The sequence below is a fragment of the Cervus canadensis genome, chromosome X, assembly GCF_019320065.1.
Source record: "Cervus canadensis isolate Bull #8, Minnesota chromosome X, ASM1932006v1, whole genome shotgun sequence".
Taxonomy (NCBI): Eukaryota; Metazoa; Chordata; class Mammalia; order Artiodactyla; family Cervidae; genus Cervus; species Cervus canadensis.
Window position 1 is genome coordinate 16311133 of NC_057419.1, and position 20267 is coordinate 16331399.

At 48.4% G+C, this 20267-nt stretch overlaps 1 protein-coding gene across 4 annotated transcripts in view; it reads right to left on the minus strand.

Moving 5' to 3' along the window:
- Positions 1-20267, minus strand: part of WWC3 (WWC family member 3) — a 109317-nt gene that overhangs the window by 10930 nt on the left and 78120 nt on the right. For all 4 annotated transcript variants that reach the window (XM_043459570.1, XM_043459571.1, XM_043459572.1 and 1 more), the window contains 10 exons: positions 16571-16813; positions 15487-15576; positions 14138-14703; positions 8128-8248; positions 7292-7366; positions 6425-6511; positions 5252-5444; positions 3469-3630; positions 2380-2531; positions 858-1023 (listed from right to left, as the gene is read on the minus strand). In XM_043459570.1, coding sequence (XP_043315505.1) covers positions 858-1023; positions 2380-2531; positions 3469-3630; positions 5252-5444; positions 6425-6511; positions 7292-7366; positions 8128-8248; positions 14138-14703; positions 15487-15576; positions 16571-16813 — 1855 coding nt within the window. The remainder of the gene's footprint in view (positions 1-857; positions 1024-2379; positions 2532-3468; positions 3631-5251; positions 5445-6424; positions 6512-7291; positions 7367-8127; positions 8249-14137; positions 14704-15486; positions 15577-16570; positions 16814-20267) is intronic.

Consider the following 20267-nt stretch of genomic DNA (forward strand, 5'->3'; position numbering starts at 1 on the left):
TCTTAAAATTTCTGAGGAACCTCTACACTGTTTTCTATAGCAGCTGCACCATTTTACAGTCCTGATCTTTATAGATACCAATTTACATTTCTAAATGTACCCCTTTCTAAAATGAGAAATCATCCTAAAAATGCAACCCCTGCTTCCGTATTGTTTCATCCTTCAGTAGCCCCTTTGACTACCTCCATTGCTGCTGAGTTGTACTGATTTACCCTGTCTGTTGCCCACAGGGCAGGACTTGTCATTTGTTTCTTTGCTGCTACATCTGCAATGCCTAGCAGCTACCACGAGCACAGGCTGAGAGAGAATGCAAATGTGGTGAAGAACTAGTGACTGAGGAATCCAGGTGAAGGGGTTACAAGTCTCTATTGTACCATTCTAGCAACTTCTCTAGAGATTCAAAGTGCTTCAAAATGAAAAGTTGCGGGAGGAAGACACACTAAGCAAGCCACTCCCCTGACTTGGACCAATGCTTGTGAAGGTCTGAGAAAGCTGGATGCTGGCAATGACTGGTAGCCATGCCCAGAGCATCTCCTCCTGAGGTGCTGTTCTTAATGTCACAAATGGAAAATAACTACAAGTGTCTAAAACCTTAGGGGCCCATGAAATATCCCAAGCCACATGCGACCCTGAAGATGGGAATGGACCATCCTCAGATGGCTCATGAATGAGTAAAAATCCAGCCTTTTTAGTTTAAAGGAGACAAATGTTTCCATGGTACTTGCTCTTCACAGATGCAAAGGCATTCGCTTGACTTCCCTCATGCGGGGTACACACTCCCCTCTCCAGGGCAGTGCCTGGTACTGTCAGGCAAAACATTAGGGGATCCATCATACCCCTTGGCCTTTTCTACTTACCTTAAGAGCTGGGGGCTGAAGTTTCTCGGGGCCATAAGTATCTGCCTGGCCAGCAAATGTATGTCCATGGATAGAGTCAACACCAACGCAGCAGGGCTCTGGGTGCGGGGGGCTGGTCTGGGCGCAGCTGCTACAGCCACTGTCCACCGAGTCTGCCTGCCAACTCCTGCAGGTGGACATGGCAAAAGCCCCCAAAATGTTCATCAAGGACTGAGTTCACTGCTGCACTTAGAGGACTGTAGCAGAGATGCTCAATATTGCTTCTGATGACTGAAGATGGGCACTTTTCTCATAAAGTGAAAGGCACTTAGGTTCTCTAGGGAAGAGAGTGAGTGCTATGACGCCTTTCATCTAGAGGGTCTGTCTGTCTCGCCCAATTGCAGTCGCTGAAGATGCCAGGACCCTGGGACCACCTCTCTGAGTCCTCTCAGCTTCCTGTCCATCCCTGAACCCATCCCTCTGCCGTGCACTTTCCCTCCCGAAAATAAACTCCTTTTGAAAATAAACCCTGAGAAAGCTATTAGGAAGAAGTAGCAAGCTTTGGAAACATGATGCTCTTTATGGAAAAATGTGGAAGTAGAGCAACATGAAAGTGCCTCTGGAAAGGCTCTGCCAGAAAGCTATACACTCATGGTGCCGCTCCTCTGAGCGACTCCTCTATTGCAGACACATCTGCCCTAGTCAAGCATTCACCCACAGGCAGCTCTGGGTAAGACGTAAAGGGGCATCGCATGATTCTATTTACGTGAAATGCCCAGAACAAGCAAACCCTTGGAGATGGCATGGAGATGGGCAGTGGCCAGGGGCTGAGAGGACTGGGTGGACTGCTAATGGGGATGGGGTTTCCTTTTGGCAGGATGAAAATGCTCTAAACTTGCCTGTGGCTTTGGGGGCATAATTGTGTGCCTGTATTAAAATCCACTGAACTGTGCACTTAAAGGGGTGAACTGTATGGTAGGGAAATTGAAATATGAAAGTCAAAGTCGCTTAATCATGTCTGACTCTTTGAGACCCTATGGACTGTAGCCCACCAGGCTCCTCTGTCCATGGGGATTCTTCAAGCAAGAATACTGGATTGCGTAGCCATTTTCTTCTCCAGGGAATCTTCCTGACCTAGGGAATGAACCTGGGTCCCTTGCATTGCTGGCAGATTCTTTACCGTCTGAGCCACCAGGGAAGCACTGGTAGGGAGACTGTATCCCAATAAAGCAGTTAATAAAGAAAAAAACCAGAATTTTAAAGGCCTATTATATCCAATCTGGGCAGAGGGAGCCCTCAACAGTCCCCCCACTTTAAGAAAATTCAGGAATAGGAGGAAAGGTGAAAAGCCTGTGCCTACAGCTGGAGTCAAAGTATGGCCTTCATGAAGACATACATACATACAACCCCCTCGTGAGAATCCCAACTTCTGCGCAAAGGTATCCAAGAGTTGCCCAGCACATTCTGCAGAAACTAACACTGTAGCTGCTTCACTCCAGGAAGATGCGCTGCATCTCTCTCAGGGGCTGCCGGCCACGCTCACCTCTCAGACACGGCCTCGGCCTGCTCCTCTTTGCGCTCCATCTCCAGGATCTCCTCCTCTGTGTACTCCAGCTTCACGCGCTCCTCGGCCAGCTCTCTCTCTACCGCCTGCAGTTGCGCTGTGGTTCTCGCCAGCAGCACCGTCACTGCGTCCTGCAGGACAAAAGGGATATAGCTGAGAAGCAGCTGAGGCCAGTAGTGTATGGTGGTGAAATGGAATGCCCGCGGGAGCACCCTCCTGCCCTGGCTGGCTGGCGGCCGTCTAGTGGCCATCCCTGGCTGCCCTCCAGTGGGAAGCAGCTCAGCCCTGGTTGACAGCAAGTCAGTAACTTGGCCTTTTTAGGGAGCTCTGAAGGTTCAAATTTTAAAGCAACCAATGCATAACTTATGATCAAGAACATGCTGCATTAAAAAACATTATCCTGAATGGCCACATGCATCACTATGTGCTCAGTTGCTCAGTGGGTGAATCAGCAGGGTCTCATCTGAAACAAACCTGTGTGTGCTAAGTCGCTTCAGTTGTGTCCGACTCTTTGTGACCCCATGGACTGTAGCCTACCAGGCTCCTCTGTCCATGGAATTCTCCAGGCAAGACTACTGGAGTGGGTTACCATTTCCTTCTCCAGGGGATCTTCCCAACCCAGAGACTGAATCCACGTCTCTTGCATTGCAGACGAATTCTTTACCGCCAAGCCATCAGGGAAGCCCAAGCATCACTATAGTCCATTTTTATTACTTCTCTTGAAACCCTGCTTCTTCATGGCCACTGTGTTCTAAAACTACTATTCCTATCACCCCAAACTCTGTTATTAAAGTGCTAGCCCCTCAGTCATGTACGACTGTTTGCGACTGCATGGACTGGAGAGCCCACCAGACTCCTCTGTCTGTGGGATTCTCCAGGCAAGAATACTGGAGTGGGTTGGCATGCTCTCCTCTAGGGGAGCTTCCTGACCCAGGGATTGAACTCAGGTCTCCTGCACTGCTGGCAGATTCTTTACTGTCTGAACCACCAGGGAAGTCCATATTTACATAGCTGTTTCTTAGAAACAATGTCACCAGGAAGAGCCTGTCTCAAAGCCGGGCCACCTACTGTCTTCCCGCAAGCAGCCAGTGTCAGGTCCCGGGCGGCACAGTTTCCTGGCCGCTCCTCCTCCCGCCGGGGTGGCTCAGGGCCAGTGAACACCTGGACTGAGTACCATCGCAGCTGCATCTCGCTTGAATCGTAATCGGTCAAGTTAATCTGAGCAATGCCCTGCAATGTGTTTAAGGAAAAAAAAAAAGCACAACAGGTCCTGAATGACTGCATCTTAATAACCGACGAGCATCAAATAAAGTCACCCTTTAATGTTAACCACAAAGGCCACACAATTTTTCACTGCTATTCAAAGGCTGCATGCATGCATGCTACATCACTTCAGTTGTGTCTGACCCTTTGTGACCCTGTGGACTGTAGCCCTCCAGGCTCCTCTGTCCACGGGAGATTTCAGGCAAGAATACTGGAGTGGGTTGTCATTTCCTTCTCCAGGGGATCTTTCTGACCCAGGTATTGGACCCATGTTTCTTTAAGTCTCCTGCATTAGCAGGCAGATTCTTTACCACTAGCGCCACCAGGGAAGCCTAAAAAGGCTGCAGTGAAATGAAAGTCATCACCAAGGATCTAATGGGGGCAGCTCCTTGCTTGCAGGTTCAGCTCAATCAGAAAGTGCTAGAAGGGGAAGTAGGGCAGAGAATGGACAACGTGAAGTGGTGGATCAGGCTCAGGGTATGCCACTTAGAAGAGCCGATGATTCTCACAGGAATTTTTGAAAAAAGGTTGGTGGAACTCTTCTCTAATTCTGACACTGAGGGAGTGGGACTAAGGGGGAAAATTCCAACCTTGGAAAGAGAGCAGCCTGGTTTCTAAGCCCTGCCCTGGCTGCCTAGATAAAGATGGATAGCTGACCCACCCAGTTCCAAGGTTGCCAGATAAAATAGTGTGCATCTGGGTGAACTGTCATTTCAAATAAACAGCAAATTTGTTTAAAAAATATCAATTCTGGTCAAAAAGAATTCATTTGAACCAGTTCTAATGAGATGGATGAAACTGGAGCCCATTATACAGAGTGAAGTAAGCCAGAAAGATAAAGAACATTACAGCATACTAACACATATATATGGAATTTAGAAAGATGGTAACGATAACCCTATATGCAAAACAGAAAAAGAGACACAGAAATACAGAACAGACTTTTGAACTCTGTGGGAGAAGGTGAGGGTGGGATGTTTCAAAAGAACAGCATGTATACTATCTATGGTGAAACAGATCACCAGCCCAGGTGGGATGCATGAGACAAGTGCTTGGGCCTGGTACACTGGGAAGACCCAGAGGAATCGGGTGGAGAGGGAGATGGGAGAGGGGATCGGGATGGGGAATAAGTGTAAATCTATGGCTGATTCATATCAATGTATGACAAAACCCACTGAAATGTTGTGAAGTAATTAGCCTCCAACTAATAAAAAAATTAAAAAAAAAAATATCAATTCTGTCCCAAATATTACATGGGACATACTTATACTAAAAGGGATCCATAGTTTATTTGAAATTCAAATATAACTGACCATTCTATAGTTCTATCTGCCAAGGTTATCAGACCTATTTATTAGTTCCTGTGACTGAAGATGGGGATACTTCAGAAGTGGTTACTCAGACGTTTTACAAGTATTCGTTGAGATAATACACAAGTACAAAACAGTTGACAAGATAAGGGGTTTTATCACTGCTTTTTCTCCTCCCTACGACAGAGATCCTTTGACAGCAGGACAATTTATCAGCGCCCCACCACGGGACTCAGGCAGGCAGGGAGGGAAGAGGAGGAGGCAGGGACGGGCCGTACCAGCAGTTCCTCCTGCAGTTGTGGGTTCACGGAGCACACGTATAACTGAAGAGACTTCAACGTCACCATGTTTGAATGCACAGGGATTCTGAACACTTCATTAAATACCAGGGGGGCTTGCAATTCCAGAGCCTTCGAGCAGTAAGTGTTTGGTGTGCTGGAGTCAAGCGGGGGCAGATAGACACGGATGTGTCTGCAACCGAGAGAGGGAGGAAAAAAGCAGATGGAGGCAGCATTTAGTGACACAGCTGCATGGGACACTCGTGGACCACAGAAGCATGCAGATAAGCCAGCTTGTTTCACTGCCCATATGCAGAGTTTTACTGTCTTTTGGAGAAGATTCTTTTTGTCAACTAAGAGTAAGGCCAAAGAACTTACATGCCCCTGGAGATTAGGGGGAGAAAACCCACTCACAAAGGGAAGACTTCCAGGTCAGTGGTTAGGACTTGAGAGGGACTCAAATGGACATTTTGCTTTCACCATCTTTGTGGGAAAAAATCTGGATGATCTCTCCATGGCCCCTTGGCTCCCTCCCTAAGCTCTGCCTGCTGCGCCAGGCTGTGCTCCCTGCCCTGTTCACCCCCGGCATGGAAGCCAGCACCCAGGAGACGCTCAAGCATCAGTGGATACCGCAAACCCTCAGCCACCAAAAACCAGGCTGCTTCCAAGGGCTTTGTGAGGCCAGTCTACAAAGATGACTCATGGAAGGGGAGGGCGCCGTCTGGCCTGAACGCCCATCACAGTGGGGGCTCACCCACCTGGGTAAGTGGGACTCCCCCTCCCACCCATCGGGCACCCATCTTCCCGCTAGGGAAAACTCGAATTTCCTTCTCCCGGTTCTGGCACCTCATCTGGTCTCAAGAGCTGAGTACTGTCACCACTAAGCCTTGTGACCAGGAGGGACATCTTAAGCTCAAAGGCTGCCAATGAAGGGCACACAGCCCTTTCTCATCATGGTCACACACATAACCAGGCTGGCTCCCTGAATGCCACCTGCTTCCAATAATAAACCAGCCTCTTCTTAAAACTTACAATCTTTTCTATTTCAGACAGACATGCCCTGGCGTTTTATTCTGAATTCAGGTTCTAAAACAGTCTTTTCCCCTGCCCAAACAGTCAAGCAGTACAGGTCAGCCAGCGGTGCGGTGTGGAGGAGGGCCTGGGGGAGCTTACATTCTGCAGTCTTCCTTTACCATCAGCCCAGCAAAGTTCTTCAGTTGGAGCACATTCACAAGGAGACACTCATTGGCCCTGTCAAGCCTAGAAAATAAAACACGAGTTCACAGACTGCAAACTCCCTGAGGTGGACAAATCCTTCTGGTGCAACTACTGCAGTGGCCCCCACCCCACTCCCAGGAGACCAGTGCGAAGTCTGGGAACATTTCTTATTGTCACATCAAGTGGAGGTGGGGGGCCACTGGATCCTGCTGCCACTGAACACTCCAGAGTGCACAGGATGGCCCCCAACCAAGGACCCAGCGCCAAGGTCATGAGCGCCAACACTGAGAAACACTCGGCTAGGATGACAAGAGTGAGTGAAAGAAAGCTGCTGGGATGTAAACATCCTGCCTTGCTCCTCTGAGCACTGCTGGTTATCGCCTTGATACAAACTGCAACTAGGGGACTTCCCTGGTGGTCCAGTGGCTAAGACTCCATGCTTTCAATGCAGGAGGCTGGAGTTCGATCCCTGGTCAGGGAACTATATTCTACATACTGCAACCAAGAAGTTGCATGCCACACCTAAAGAGCCTGCATACACAACGAAGACCTGTTGTAGTCAAATAAATAAAAATTTAAAAAAAAAAAGAAAAAAAAGAAACTGTAACTAGAATCTCAAACACTTCGTGTTGCAAAGCACCCATCTCCCTGGGCTCCACAGAGTGACAGTCCCCAGCTCTGACTTGGTGTCGGAGGACAGCAATGGAGCTGCTTACACAGGTCCCTTCATCCCTCCTGGCCTGTGGGCGGAGCTCTGAGTTGGCAGGTGGGCCCCAATTTACCCATCATCTTCACGATTCACAGGGAGTCTTCTGTACTCACAGAAATCCAACATAGATTTGGGGCCCCTCGTTACTGCAAGCATCTCCACGAACAGGCTCGTCAGCATCCTCACTCCTGAACACAATCAGAAAAGGACCCATTACTCCAATGGGACGTGGTTACTGCAGGCTCAGCAGAAACTCCCGCTAGGAGTGCTTCTTAGTGAGAGGGGCTTTATTAAGTGGGGACTGAAATAAATGCTCTAAAGTGAATTAAAGGGTATGGCAGGTCCCCAGGATCCATGATGCCATCACCCAGGGTGCCTGCCGACCAAGTGGTATTTCTGAGAAAATAACTGCATACCTCTGAAGACCACATGTGATGTTTAGGACAAAGTTCAAAAACATGTCCTTTAAAATGCTACACAATAAATGAACGTGTACAGATACCCGAGGTGAAATAAATGACATCAAAGGTCTCAAACAAAATAAAGCCCAGAATCGTTCTGCCCTTGCAAAGTGATTCCTTGAGCTGAGGAAAGTGGGAGGGATGGAGAGGCATGGACATCCATTTCAAGTAAATATCTTTTCCAGAAAAAAGCAGGTGTCTCTTGCACACTGATTCTCCTTTTCCAGCTCTACTGGGCTTGTTCCTTTCACTGCCCCCCACCCAGGGCTGGAGAGAGAGCAGTCGTCCTAGAAACAGGGAGCCAGGCCAGTCCCCAGACACCAACCAGGAGCAGAGGGGTTCCCTGGGAATGCTAAGAGCCCCCTCCTGGGTGGAGAGAAAGTAGAAGAGCTGCACCCACAGACACACACAGTGTCAAGCCAGACAGGTATGGGCAGGGCTGTCTTTTGGGAAGTGAGCCCAGGGAGGGGAGAAGGTCAGCTTCTAACCTTTTGTTGGGAGGTTCAAACACGCCACTGTCACTGGCCAGGGAGTAATCAGACCGGCAGGTGGACATGTGGCATGGTCTCTGCTCCAGCCTCTGGGTGCTGTCTTCTCGAAGGGTCACTGCTGTAAGCAAGAGACATGGCAGGGCTCAGGAGGTGACAGTGCAGGAGGCCAGGTCACAGCACAGACAAAGGCACAAAGCGGCAGAGACAGGCCAGCATGCGCACAGATGTGTGCTTAACCACAGTCTGCTCGAGAACCCTCTGATAATGAAAACTGGAAGATACAGGCTTCCGGCTACTTCTTTAAAAGCTCTTTAAATGACCATAAATCTCCTTTCACCTCTTTAATGAGCACACAGGACAGAGGCTGGTGGGAAGGCCCTGGGCATGGTGGCACTCTGAGAGAGTGTCAGGGAGAGATCACTCAGGCATGAAGGACAGCAAGTTCTCTGAGAGCTGGGAGGGTCAGTGTTTCCTCTTTGATGCTGCCTGGTATTCTCCACACTTCATACAAGAAATGTGGACTACACTGCTTCACGATCGGAAAACAGAATTTTTAAAAAAATCATCAAAATCACCCCTAACAAAACATAGTGACTTTCAAGTCAGAGGATATACAGATGCAACCCAGACTCGGCCTCTGTCAATGTCTGCATGGCCCCTTTTTCTCTCTGACTGCAGCATCCTCCTCAGCAGTCCTGGGTACAGACTGGCTTCCAGAAGGTTCTCCTGGGATTAGACAGTCTTGTTACTGAGCAGCTTTACTTTTGTGTCAGACCTACTTTAACCAAGAGCCACTGACATTCTCCCCTTTACCACTTCGTCAAGTCCTTCTACTCCTTCCCTCATAGCACCAAGTACTCTCTGCTGAATGTGACAATGGACACAGGAGCCTCCATGCTTTCGAGAGAGACACACGTGGTTAGAACACAGCCTTAAACCATGAAGCCCCAACTGAGCCTCACTCTGGCATCACGATGCCTCTTGTCAATCACGCAGGTCCCTCTGGTCTCTACTTTTCTTCAGGCATCTAAGCTCTAGAAATTGAAATTTTAGACATCTGTGCATCCCTAAGTTGAGGGAATTTCTCAACAAAATTTGGAATTTCTCAACAAAATTTCTCTCTCATTGTGATGAAGATAGACGAAAAGAGAAAGGAAATGAAAGGCTTAATCCTCAGTGATCATAAGCTTAGTGCATTCCCTCAGTCCACCAATGACCAACTCTCTTTTCAACCAAATTATTAATTCACAGAACAATTAAACCCAAACACATTCAGTGGGGTACAAAACAGATGTGGATGTCTGTGGCTTTGGTCTCATGATGTTAACTGCAGATAAAAGCTGACCTTCCAAAGGTGTGTAGCACCCATCTTAGGGGCCGCTGGCTCCACCTCAGTCAGAGGCAGAAACTGACTCGGTCCCAGGGTGGCTGGAGGTACCAACTCACACATCATAGATCACCAATCCCAAGTCCAGCTCTGCTCATCATCCCTGCCCCACGGAAGAAACCAAAGCCCCCAGGTCTGAACTACAGATGGAAGCCCTCAGGTTGCTGCGTGGAACCCCAGCAAACACAACTGCTCACTACTTCCATTCCCAGTCCTGCCACTTGGCCTTACACATCTTTAAGGAAGTAACACCACAAAACAATCCAGTCAAATTCCAGGCAACCCGGTAACGTGACTCTGACAAAATTTCTCTCTCATTGTGATGAAGATGGACGAAGAAAGAAAGGAAATGAAAGGCTTAATCCTAAGTGATTGCGAGTTTAGTGCATTCATGGAGCAACCAGATGCAGGAGTTGACAGAAGAAGGAAGTACGGTCTTCCGTTGCCTTGAGTGAGAAAAAAGCACACGGCAGACCCCACACTACACACCCCAACCATCTGCTCTCAGGCTTCAAGGTAATGATGGGACAGTGGGGAGCAGCCAATAAAGTAAGGAATAAACAATCTTCTTCACATTTATTTTTAAAGCCCCTGAACTTTTCATCATGAAACACAGACTGACAAACACTGAGACCTAAGGACAACAATACCATTTGACAAAAAGTAAGAAAGTATAAGGAAAATCACATTGTGGGCAAAGCTGCCAGTTAACATGCTAAAATAATGGAAGCATTAAAGTCTAGGGGGAAATGAAAGGAGGAAAAAAAATACCTCAAGCTTTTAAGAAAGTTCTTTCATAGCCAGATGAATACCATTGAAATGACAATAACAAGAGTAACTGTTGAGCTACTTTAAAGGACAGCTATGAGCTATGCCCTTCCTGACCACGCCTTGACCATCCTAAATACATTGATTCACTAAACAAAGATGTGACAGAGCCTGACCAGCAAGGCAAAGGCAAGTCCAAAGTGACTTACAGTGAACGTTTCTGTCGAGCCGCATGAAAAAAGAGATAAAAAAGCAGAAAGTGAAAGCACTGTAGAAGTTAAGCCAACAATTTTAAACAGGATAAAGAATGTAATAAAAACATCAATAAATAGATGAATAAAGTCAACATATTTATGGATTTACATTAGCAAATACCAGTGGGAATGAAAATAGGAATGGATTTCAAAATCATGACATATCTGACTTTTAAAATTTGGGGAAGATAAAACTGTACTAAACATGTAAAAACTGTTGAAGATGACCATTTATCTTCCTCCTCTCCTGCCCCACCTTCGGTCTCCTCACACTGATTTAAAACCCAATGGGTGATTGTGAATTTTGTGTTACTAAAATTTTATCTTGTTAAAGGTTGCTTGAGTCAAACTTAAACACGTACTCTTATTAGACTGGAGACTACGGGGAACTACGTGACCTCGGGCATCATAAATGAGGGGCGGGGTTAATTTAATGAGTATTGAGATCCTCACCAACTTTATGAAGCTGCGATGACGCTAGGCTTGGGCATTCCCAAAGATCAAGGGAGGCCAGGAGTCATCCATTGTCCATGCCTCAGGCTGCTTACCCAACCCAGCCCCTCATGGAGCACCCATCAGGACCCATTCAAGGAGTCAAATACTTCTAGTTTGTAAGGGGTATTTGTAATTGGAGTGTGTGCCAAATTGCTTCAGTCACGTCTGGCTCTGTGTGACCCTATGGACTGTAGCCTGCCAGGCTCCTCCGTCCACGGGATTCTCCAGGCAAGAATACTGGAGTGGGTTGCCATGCCCTCCTCCAAGCGATCTTCCCGACCCAGGGATTGAACCTGTGTCTCTAATCTCCTGCATCGGCAGGCGGGGTCTTTACCACTAGCGCCACCTGTGAAGTGCTTATAATTTAAGTAATTTGTAATCTGAATAATTCTACTCAGAGTGTCATATACGAATACACCACCAGATGGCAGTATCTGACCACGCCAGAAGCAAAGCCCTTGGTCTAAGAATTGTGAAGCATCATAACATCCATCACAAAGTGGAAAAGAAAAGCAAGTCAGGATCAGAAATTAAGTCAGCTCTTCTCTTTCCCACCCTAGCTTTATCCTGGACCAAAAGGAGTGTTTGGCCTTGTGTGGACTTTCTGCATACACAGACTGACACTCTTGTATCTCAACCTTTAAAGAAACGTTGTTATGGGTGGTATGGGTGGGTCCAACTCTTTGGACACATGCAAACCCCATGGACTGCATTCCATCAGGCTCCTCTTTCCATGGAATTATCCAGGCAAGAATACTGGAGGGGGTTGCCATTTCCTATTCCAGGGGATCTTCCCAACCCAGGGATCACTGTGCCACCAGAAGTGGGCGGGGAGCACTGAGAAAAGTAAGCTCAAGCAACAACAGATGCACAATTCAATCCTTATTTTGTATTTTCTTTTTTGAATCACAGGAATAAACATAGAACACTGAACCTGTGATTATAATGAAGAACAAAGTGAATAAAGTTCCTCTGAACAAATGAATTACAGAAATGACACATATGGGGATATGAAAGGTGTGTTTGCAAACACAGAGGGGAAGACACTGAAATAAGAGATGCCAAAAAGCTCCAGGACTGCCTAAGAATATACTAGATCTCTGGTTAAAAACATAAATGTTACAAGAAACTATTTTATATATATATATATATATATATACACACATATATATCAGTCCTGAATATTCATTGGAAGGATTGATGCTGAAGCTGAAGCCCCAGTACTCTGGCCACCTGATTTGAAGAACTGACTCATCTGAAAAGACCCTGATGCTGGGAAATATTGAAGGTGGGAGGAAAGGGGACAACAGAGGATGAGATAGTTGGATGGCATCACCGACTCAATGGACATGAGTTTGAGCAGGCTCTGGGAGATGGTGATGGACAGGGACAGGGAAGCCTGGCATGCTGCAGTCTACAGGGTTGCAAAGAGTTGGACATGACTGAGCGGCTGAACTGAACTGAACTGAATAACTAGCACTGCTGTTGTTTAGTCACTAAGTCGTGCCCAACTCTTTTGTGACCCCACAGACTGCAGTCCATCAGGCTCCTCTGTCCATGGGATTTCCCAGGCAAGAATACTGGAATGAGTTGCTATTTCCTCCTCCAGGGGATCTTGCCGACCCAGGGATAGAACCCATGTCTCCTGCTTGGAGGGCAGATTGTTTACTGCTGGGCTACCAGGGAAGCCCAACATGGTTATACATAAAGAAGAACTGATGGGTAACAGAATGGTGGTGAGTGGAAGAGTCCACAAAGATCACCTCATTTAAGGGCAACGAAGGTGAGACTTAGCCCCATTCAAAGATGCACTCGAGGTGACACAGCTAATGAGTCAACAGGACAGGGAACAGGGTTTGGGTCTAAGCTGCTAGTTTGAAGCCATTTCCACTACCTTGGGTTTGTACTCACGTTTTCTCTCTCTCCTTTGCTACTAAACGCTTAACAGTATGGGACCAGCATTTCTCAGTCTTGGTACTACAGACACCTTGGCTGGATCATTCTTTGTAGAGGGGGCCGTGCCGTGGGCTGAAGGATGTTGAGCAGTGCCGCTGGTCTCCACCCACCAGATGCCAGTAGTACCACCACCATCCCCCCCCACCCCACGCCGCCACCAGCCCCTCAGCTATGACAACTGAAAACATCTTGAGACATAGCCAAGTACCTCTAGGGGGCAAAAACACCCCTGGTTGAGATCCACTGTGCTCCACAAATTAGCTGCTGTTTGCCTGAATGGAATGTCTGAAAACAGTTTGGCCATGCAAATGGAAGTTAATTAAATGGGCGGCGGTTTTTGATCTTCTCCAAAAATGCAGTGGGTTCAAATCACTGGAGGCTGGCTCACAAAAGCACATGGGGTCAAGAGAGGGAGGGCTGACGCCCAGGCTCGGCTTTGTGCACCATCCGTCAGCCAGAACACCCTCTGAAATAGCAGACTGGTTTCCCACGTGGGCTACATGTTGACAAGCTGAACTGACAGCAACTAGACAGATGGAATTCTCATGGCTGCGTGTTTCCTGATCTGAACAGCATCAGAGACATCGACTTGGTAGCAAGGACTGATGCTCACAGGTATGCCTTTTCACTTCCCCCATGACAGATGGTACAAGAACAAAGGATAAAGAGTGAAGTCATAGGGCCAAAGGAAGGAGAGATTTCCGGGGAGGCTGTAGCCTGACAGCCGCCCCCCGTGCTGGTCTGAGGTGGGCACACTCAGAAATGCTCCATCTGGGCACACTCCCTGGGAGCTTCACTATGGCCCGACTACTTCTTTATCAGGCTCCCAATGTGGAGGAACATGTGGTTCTTATCTTTATTTATAACAACTAACATTCTGAAAACTAGCAAAATACTGGGAAAGACTACTTTGTCAGTTTCCATGACATTTCAAGGACCAGGGACGAGACAAAAGCAAAAGCACGCAGGCAGAGTGGGCGTGCAGGCTTCCTCATCTGTCATCGAGGACCATCCATCGAGGGTCCTTCTAAGCTGAGTGCCCCTGAGGCCACAGCAGAGCAGCTGGCCTCCCTGCACACGGCGTCCTCAATGAGCTTGGAACCTTGCCTCCCGACCCGGGGCACCCATGGGACTCATCGGTAGGTACCTGCAGCTGTGGGAGCAGTGGCCACTTGGGGTCCTCGCTCATGAGATCCTTCCCCGTCCCCGGGGCATCCATGCGGCGGCAGGGCTGCAGCGCCTGGCAGGTCTTCATCCCCCACGGTGGCGGCCTGAGCCCGCAGCCTGTCCAGGGCGCCCAGGCCTGCCACCTCAAAGCCATCACCGAGCTGGGCCAGGGGCGAGTCTCGCGAGGCCGGGAGGAAGGGCGTGTCCAGGGGCGAGCTGGGAGGGGACAGCGAGGATAGAGAGGACCTCGAGGACAGGGAGGCCAGCGACTGTGGCGTGTCTAGCGAGCGCCTCGGCTTGTGCAGGCCCGGGGGCCCCGCGGTGTCCGCCAGGCCCACATCCCGGCCCAGGGAGTCGAAGGGCACGAGGTCGAAGCGCAGGAGCGGGCCGCCCTCGGTGTCAGGCTTGTCGTACTGTGGGAGCCCGTAGATGTCGGTGAAACTGACAGAGCTCAGCGAGCCCCGGCTGGAAGCCAGGGAGCCACGGCTGGAGGCCAGGGAGCCACGGCTGCTCCCCGAGGACATGGTCAGGGTGCTGGCAGAAAGGCTGAAAAGAGAAGAGCAGCCTGGAGCCCATGGCTGGAGCCCGCTTGACCCCACCCGAGGCCAGCCTCCGGGATGCTCCAGGAGCAAAACCCTGCCTCGTGCTCATCAACCCCACCTGTGAGCTGTTTAAGACACCCACTCCCCACCCTTGAGTTTGTGACTATTTCCTTTGTTTCTGTGCATGTCAGTAGAGAACACAGGTTAACATTCAGGACTCTTGCCTGAATTTAAGTTTCAGCTCAAACTCAGACTAGCTGAAGGTCTTTTTTGGTCAAGGGCTTTTTGCCCTTTCTGAGCCACCCACTTTCTTGGGTGGGGAGTGCTGTGATGAGAACAGTTCCTGCCTCAAGGCACTCTTAGGAGGGGAACTGAGAAAATAATACACAGAAAGCCCTTAACACAATGCTTTCCAATACAGTTAAGTACTTGAAAACCAGATATATTACTGAGCATCCACATCTTAAAGGTATTTGTGCCTTAAAGAGATAAAAATGTACGTGTGCATATATGTACATGAATATATACACTTTCTGATGCTGTGAGCTACAAAATCCTTGGGCAAATCTGATATTAGATTTGTTATTCTGAAGTCCCACTTGGTTCTCCTCAGAGTCCTAGATCATACATGATATGAGCAGCTCTTCTTAAAAAATATCATGTATCCACTTTTCTGTCCTGTCTTTACAACCACTTCAGGATCTAAGTTCTGGGAGAGAAAACCAAGGTAAAGGGCATTGTGAAGCTCATGACCACATCATTACAATATGATAATCAAGTTACTCACCTTTGTAACTGGGACTGGAGATAGGACGTTAGGCGGGTGGCTTCTTCCAGCTGCATCAGGAGACAGTTTCTTTTTTCCTGAAGCAGAATCCTATAGGTACAAAAACAGTCCACTGGTGGATTTCAAAGATAGCAAGTATATTTTCCTAACAAGAAATGCAACTACTAGTTCCCTCGAACTGATTGAGCTTTGAATGACTAAATTCTAAAAAGCACATCCAGGTCATAAAAACCAAGATAACAGAGATGTGAGTTGTTTTGCTTGAAAATGTACCACCAGCCCCCTGAACAGCGCCTGATACACTGGGGAAGTGCAGCACATGGGTGGGTAGGCAGATGGCTAGATGGGTGAGTGGATGGATGGATGGATGGATGGATTAGTGGATAGATGGGTGGATACAAGGATGGATAAATCAATGGGTGGGTAGCTGCATAGACTGATGGATACGGGGGTGGGAGGATGGACAGGCTGACAGATGGATGAGTGAACAGGCAGTTAGGATGGACAACAGTAGACAAGAAGATGGGCCTAAAGATGGGAGGATGGGTGTGCGTGGATGAACAGATAGATGGAGACTAGACTAGAAGATGGATACAAATGCCCAGCACGCGATAATCTACTGGAATTCCTGGGAACAAATCAGTCCCTTGTGTTTAAGCCCTCTTCCAGGCAAAACCATATGAAATTCTAACATCTACAGAATTCAAAGATCAAGCACTAAATAAAAAAGCCACTGCCCAAGTGTGGGAGGTAGTTTTCTCTCTACTTTTTCCTATGGGGTGGGTCAGGACGATGACCTGAAAATACAGGGGTGGGGCACCCGGCACCTGCAGCAGGAGCAGGCAGGGTCTAACTCATGGGTTCCCCGGTCTTCTTCCTTCCTCCATCCCCTTCTCGACCATCTCGCACTTGTGAACAGGGACCAGGAGTCTTGGAGCCTTGAGCACAGCTGGCACCCCTGGAGGATGGGCAGGTGCATGCTCTGTCCACCTTCCACCAGGCAATAGCTGCCAGAGGAATCAGTGACCACAGGCAGCCATGCAATCTGGCTTTGCCAGCCGCTCCTCCAGCGCTACTTGCCCACCTTTCAGTGGCGCCCTGCATGGACGTGGCCCGGGCACGCTGGATCTCCTCCTCTAGGCGCCGCCGCTCCTCCTCCAGTCTCACCACGTCCTCTGCTGGTCGCCTCTGCTGGATGATGAGCTGTAGCTCCTGAAGCAGGGCCTCCTTCTCCTTGACGAGCTGCAGCCGGTCCCTGTCGGCCTCAGCCAGGCCCGGCCACGACTCGCTCTCCAGCTGGGCCAGCTGCTGCTGGATGTTCGAGACTCTGCAGGAGAGGGACATGGGAAGATCCACGAACTTGATGAAACACCCACGTCTTCACACAGTCTCAGCACCATCACACAGATTCTAGAAACTCACTCTGACCAATAGCGGAATGACTGCACTGAGTCAACCTCACACAGCACAAATAACGGATCTGGAAGTGAGATGGAACGAACCTGATGTGGAAGCCCTTTGCATCATCTGCCCTGGCCTATGAGATTAGGGATGACGGTAAGGATGTTTATTGCAGGGCTTCCCAGGTGGCTCAGTGGTAAAGAACCCCCTGCCATTGCGGGAGACCTGGGTTTGATCCCTGGGTTCAGAAGATTCCCTGGAGGAGTGTGTGGCAACCTGCTCCAGTATTTTTGCCTGGAGAGTTTCATGGACAGAGGAGCCTGGCGGGCTACAGTCCATGGGGTCACAGAGTTGGACACAACTGAAGCAACTGAGCAAGCATGCATGTTTGTTTCAAAGAAGACCCCAATTCACCCACATGCCTGGTGTTGCTTCCTATGTGTGCTGTTTTGGAACGAGACAGAGCCCACTCATTTCTCTCTGCGCCCCCTCCCTCATCAGTAGCTGAACACTGTGCTAGACGCATGAGAGATGCTTCCAGCCACCTGCCGTCTCTGTGCGCCTAGCTGTGGAGCCCACCTTGAGAAAACCCAGGAGAGAATCACACCCCTCACAGGATCCTCAAGAGTGCCAGAGGCCTCGACCATGCAGGACATTCAAAATGCCTGGCAGAGAGCAGGTACTCAACCAAAGCTAAATGCGTGAAATGGAAAATGAACATGCCAGCAAGTATATGAAAGAATGGGAGTCAAGTCGCAGTGAGCCTGGATGTGGCGCAGGGTAACCCTCAAGCTGCAGAAATACAGCTCTCGTCACCCCCACCCTGTGCACCCAAATGGCCCGCAGGCCCACTCAGGAGACAGACTAGTCTCCTGAGGTTGTGCTGAAGGCAGAGGAAGTGAAAGAGACGTGGCCCGTGTTTTTAGAGCATCCCTAAAAGCAGGAGCACGATGTTTTAAGCCCTTTACGTTTTTTCTTCTCTCTCTTTTTTTTTTTTTTTTTGCCCTTTACGTTTATGTGTGGCTCAAGATGAGGGTGGCTTCTGGGCAGAAAGAAGGATTTGCAGACCTGACCAGAAGCCAGCCCTGTGCCAGAAACAGGTTGGCACATGGGCCCAAAACTAAATCCAATGACTTCTCTGAGGTCACAGAGAGATGTGAGGGCAGCTAAGTGGCAGGTGCACTCAGTCCTCTAGCCTCAAGTCTGTGGTTCTCAAAGCAGGGTCCCTGAGTCAGCCTCAGCATCACCTGGGAGCTTGTTAAAATGCAAACTGAAGGTCCCACCCCAGATCTGCTGAACACCATGCTCTGCGGATGGAGTGGGGCAACCCGGGTTTTGACAAGCCCTCCTAGGTGCTTCTTGCCAAAAGTGTGACACCTGCTGCTTTTCAGGCACCCCAGCCTGGTCTGGAGAATGCAAACTGTCCTTGGAGCTCTTATGGCTTCCATCAGGCAGGGATAGGATGATCCTCACTAAAATGAGAAAGGCAAGAGTGCTTCTGAGACTGTCCCATTTGGTGCTCAGGACACATGTCATGAATCAAAGCTGGTGTCCTCGCTGGGTCCAGACTTCAGAATCCATCTCAACACTGTGCTTCCTTGCAGATACTGACAGTCAACTGGCATTGGCCCATGTGTTAAGGTCTGTGGGATATCCCTGTACTAGTCTGAGCTGCTCCTGAACTAGACATGAGCATAGGACTAGTCAATCTGACAAAAGGATTGGCCAAGGCGCCTTCAAGTGAAGAAGCTGAAGCTCCAACACTTTGGTCACCTGCTGCAAAAAGCCAACTCACTGGAAAAGACCCTGCTGCTGGCAAAGATTGAGGGCAAGAGGAGAAGGGGATGACAGACAGAGGGTGAGATGGGTGGATGGGGTCATTGATTCAATGGACGTGAGTTTGAGCAAGCTCTGGGAGATGGTGAAGGACAGGGAAGCCTGGCGTGCTCCATGGTGTGACCTCCATGGGGTCACAAAGAGTCAGACATGGCTGAGTGACTAAACAACAACAACCACCTTCTTCAAGCACCAAACCAATTAGAAAATCCAGTCATGAAAAGAAGAGTATACAAGTTATAGTTTAAATGTGCACATTTTACTCAAGCCCAGTTCCTCAAAAAGGTAAAGAAAATAGCTGAATGTCGGTAGCTTTATTAGGCAAATTCTTTTCTAACATAAGACCAATTTCCTGCAAATGTGTTGGAAAATGGTGCCAAACCATGTCACTGAAAAAACTAATGACAAATGCAGCTCAACAGGGTTAGGAATCCAACTGGGCTTAAGCATCTACCTCTCTCTAATTAGTGTAATTAAAATTTATGGCAGTCATATAACTGAAGCCCAAGGAAGCACTCCAAGCAGACCCATAAATTAGCACCAAATCAGACATTAGACTCAGCGAAATTTTTGGAACATTCTACTGTAGATCAAGCCAAGTCAAAGGTAAGGAATAAATATAAAAGAGATGTACAAAGAGCAAATCCATTGGGTCCTCATAATTTTTCATTTCAATGTATACAGGAAAGCCTATTTGAGCCCAAGTAAAGTTAGCAGTATTACCTGGTGATATATACTAATAATTCTCATACTACAAGCACACATATTTTTAAAAGCACTCCTTTTGAGTTTTCTGAAGTTAACATGTGAGGAGATCAAGGTTCCATTTGCATTGGCCAGCTCCAGGTTAGCCACCACTGCATGGGGATTCAAGCTGCTGAGGGTGGGTGGAGATCCAATCCTAGATAATCCTGCTTTTTCCAGGAAAATCTCAAGTGACTCAGTCATGTCCGACTCTTTGCGGCCCCATGGACTGTAGCCCGCCAGACTCCTCTGTCCATGGGATTCTCCAGGCAAGAATACCGGAGTGGGTTGCCATTTCCTTCTCCAGGGGATCTTCCCAACACAGGGATAGAATCCAAGTCTCCTGCACTGCAGGCAGATTCTTTACCATCTGAGGCACCAGGAAAGCCCCCAAGTAATATCCACTATCAGAACAAAGAATAAGGAAAAAACTCAATTATGAGAGGAAAACGAGGCAAAGGGCAGATTTCAAAAGGTCTGCCCACTGTGAGTATAAAAGAAATAGTACAGTGGCCAGGATTAAACAGTAACAGAAACTGTAACTTTCCAGAGCTCGCAAGAAAAAGGTGTATGGACAGACATATGGTGAGGGGTGCCTCCTGTAGCAGAAACAATTTGGGTGAAGCTGACTTAATGTAACCCACCTGGAAAGGTTGTTTGGGCTGTATTGAGCACTAGATGAGCACACTGTGCTTAAGAACAGAGGTTTGTTGCTTTTTTTAATAATTAAATTTCAAGGCACTGCAAATCACTGCAGAGCTCCCTATGAATCTAGAGGGATACTGGCATATATTGTGTGT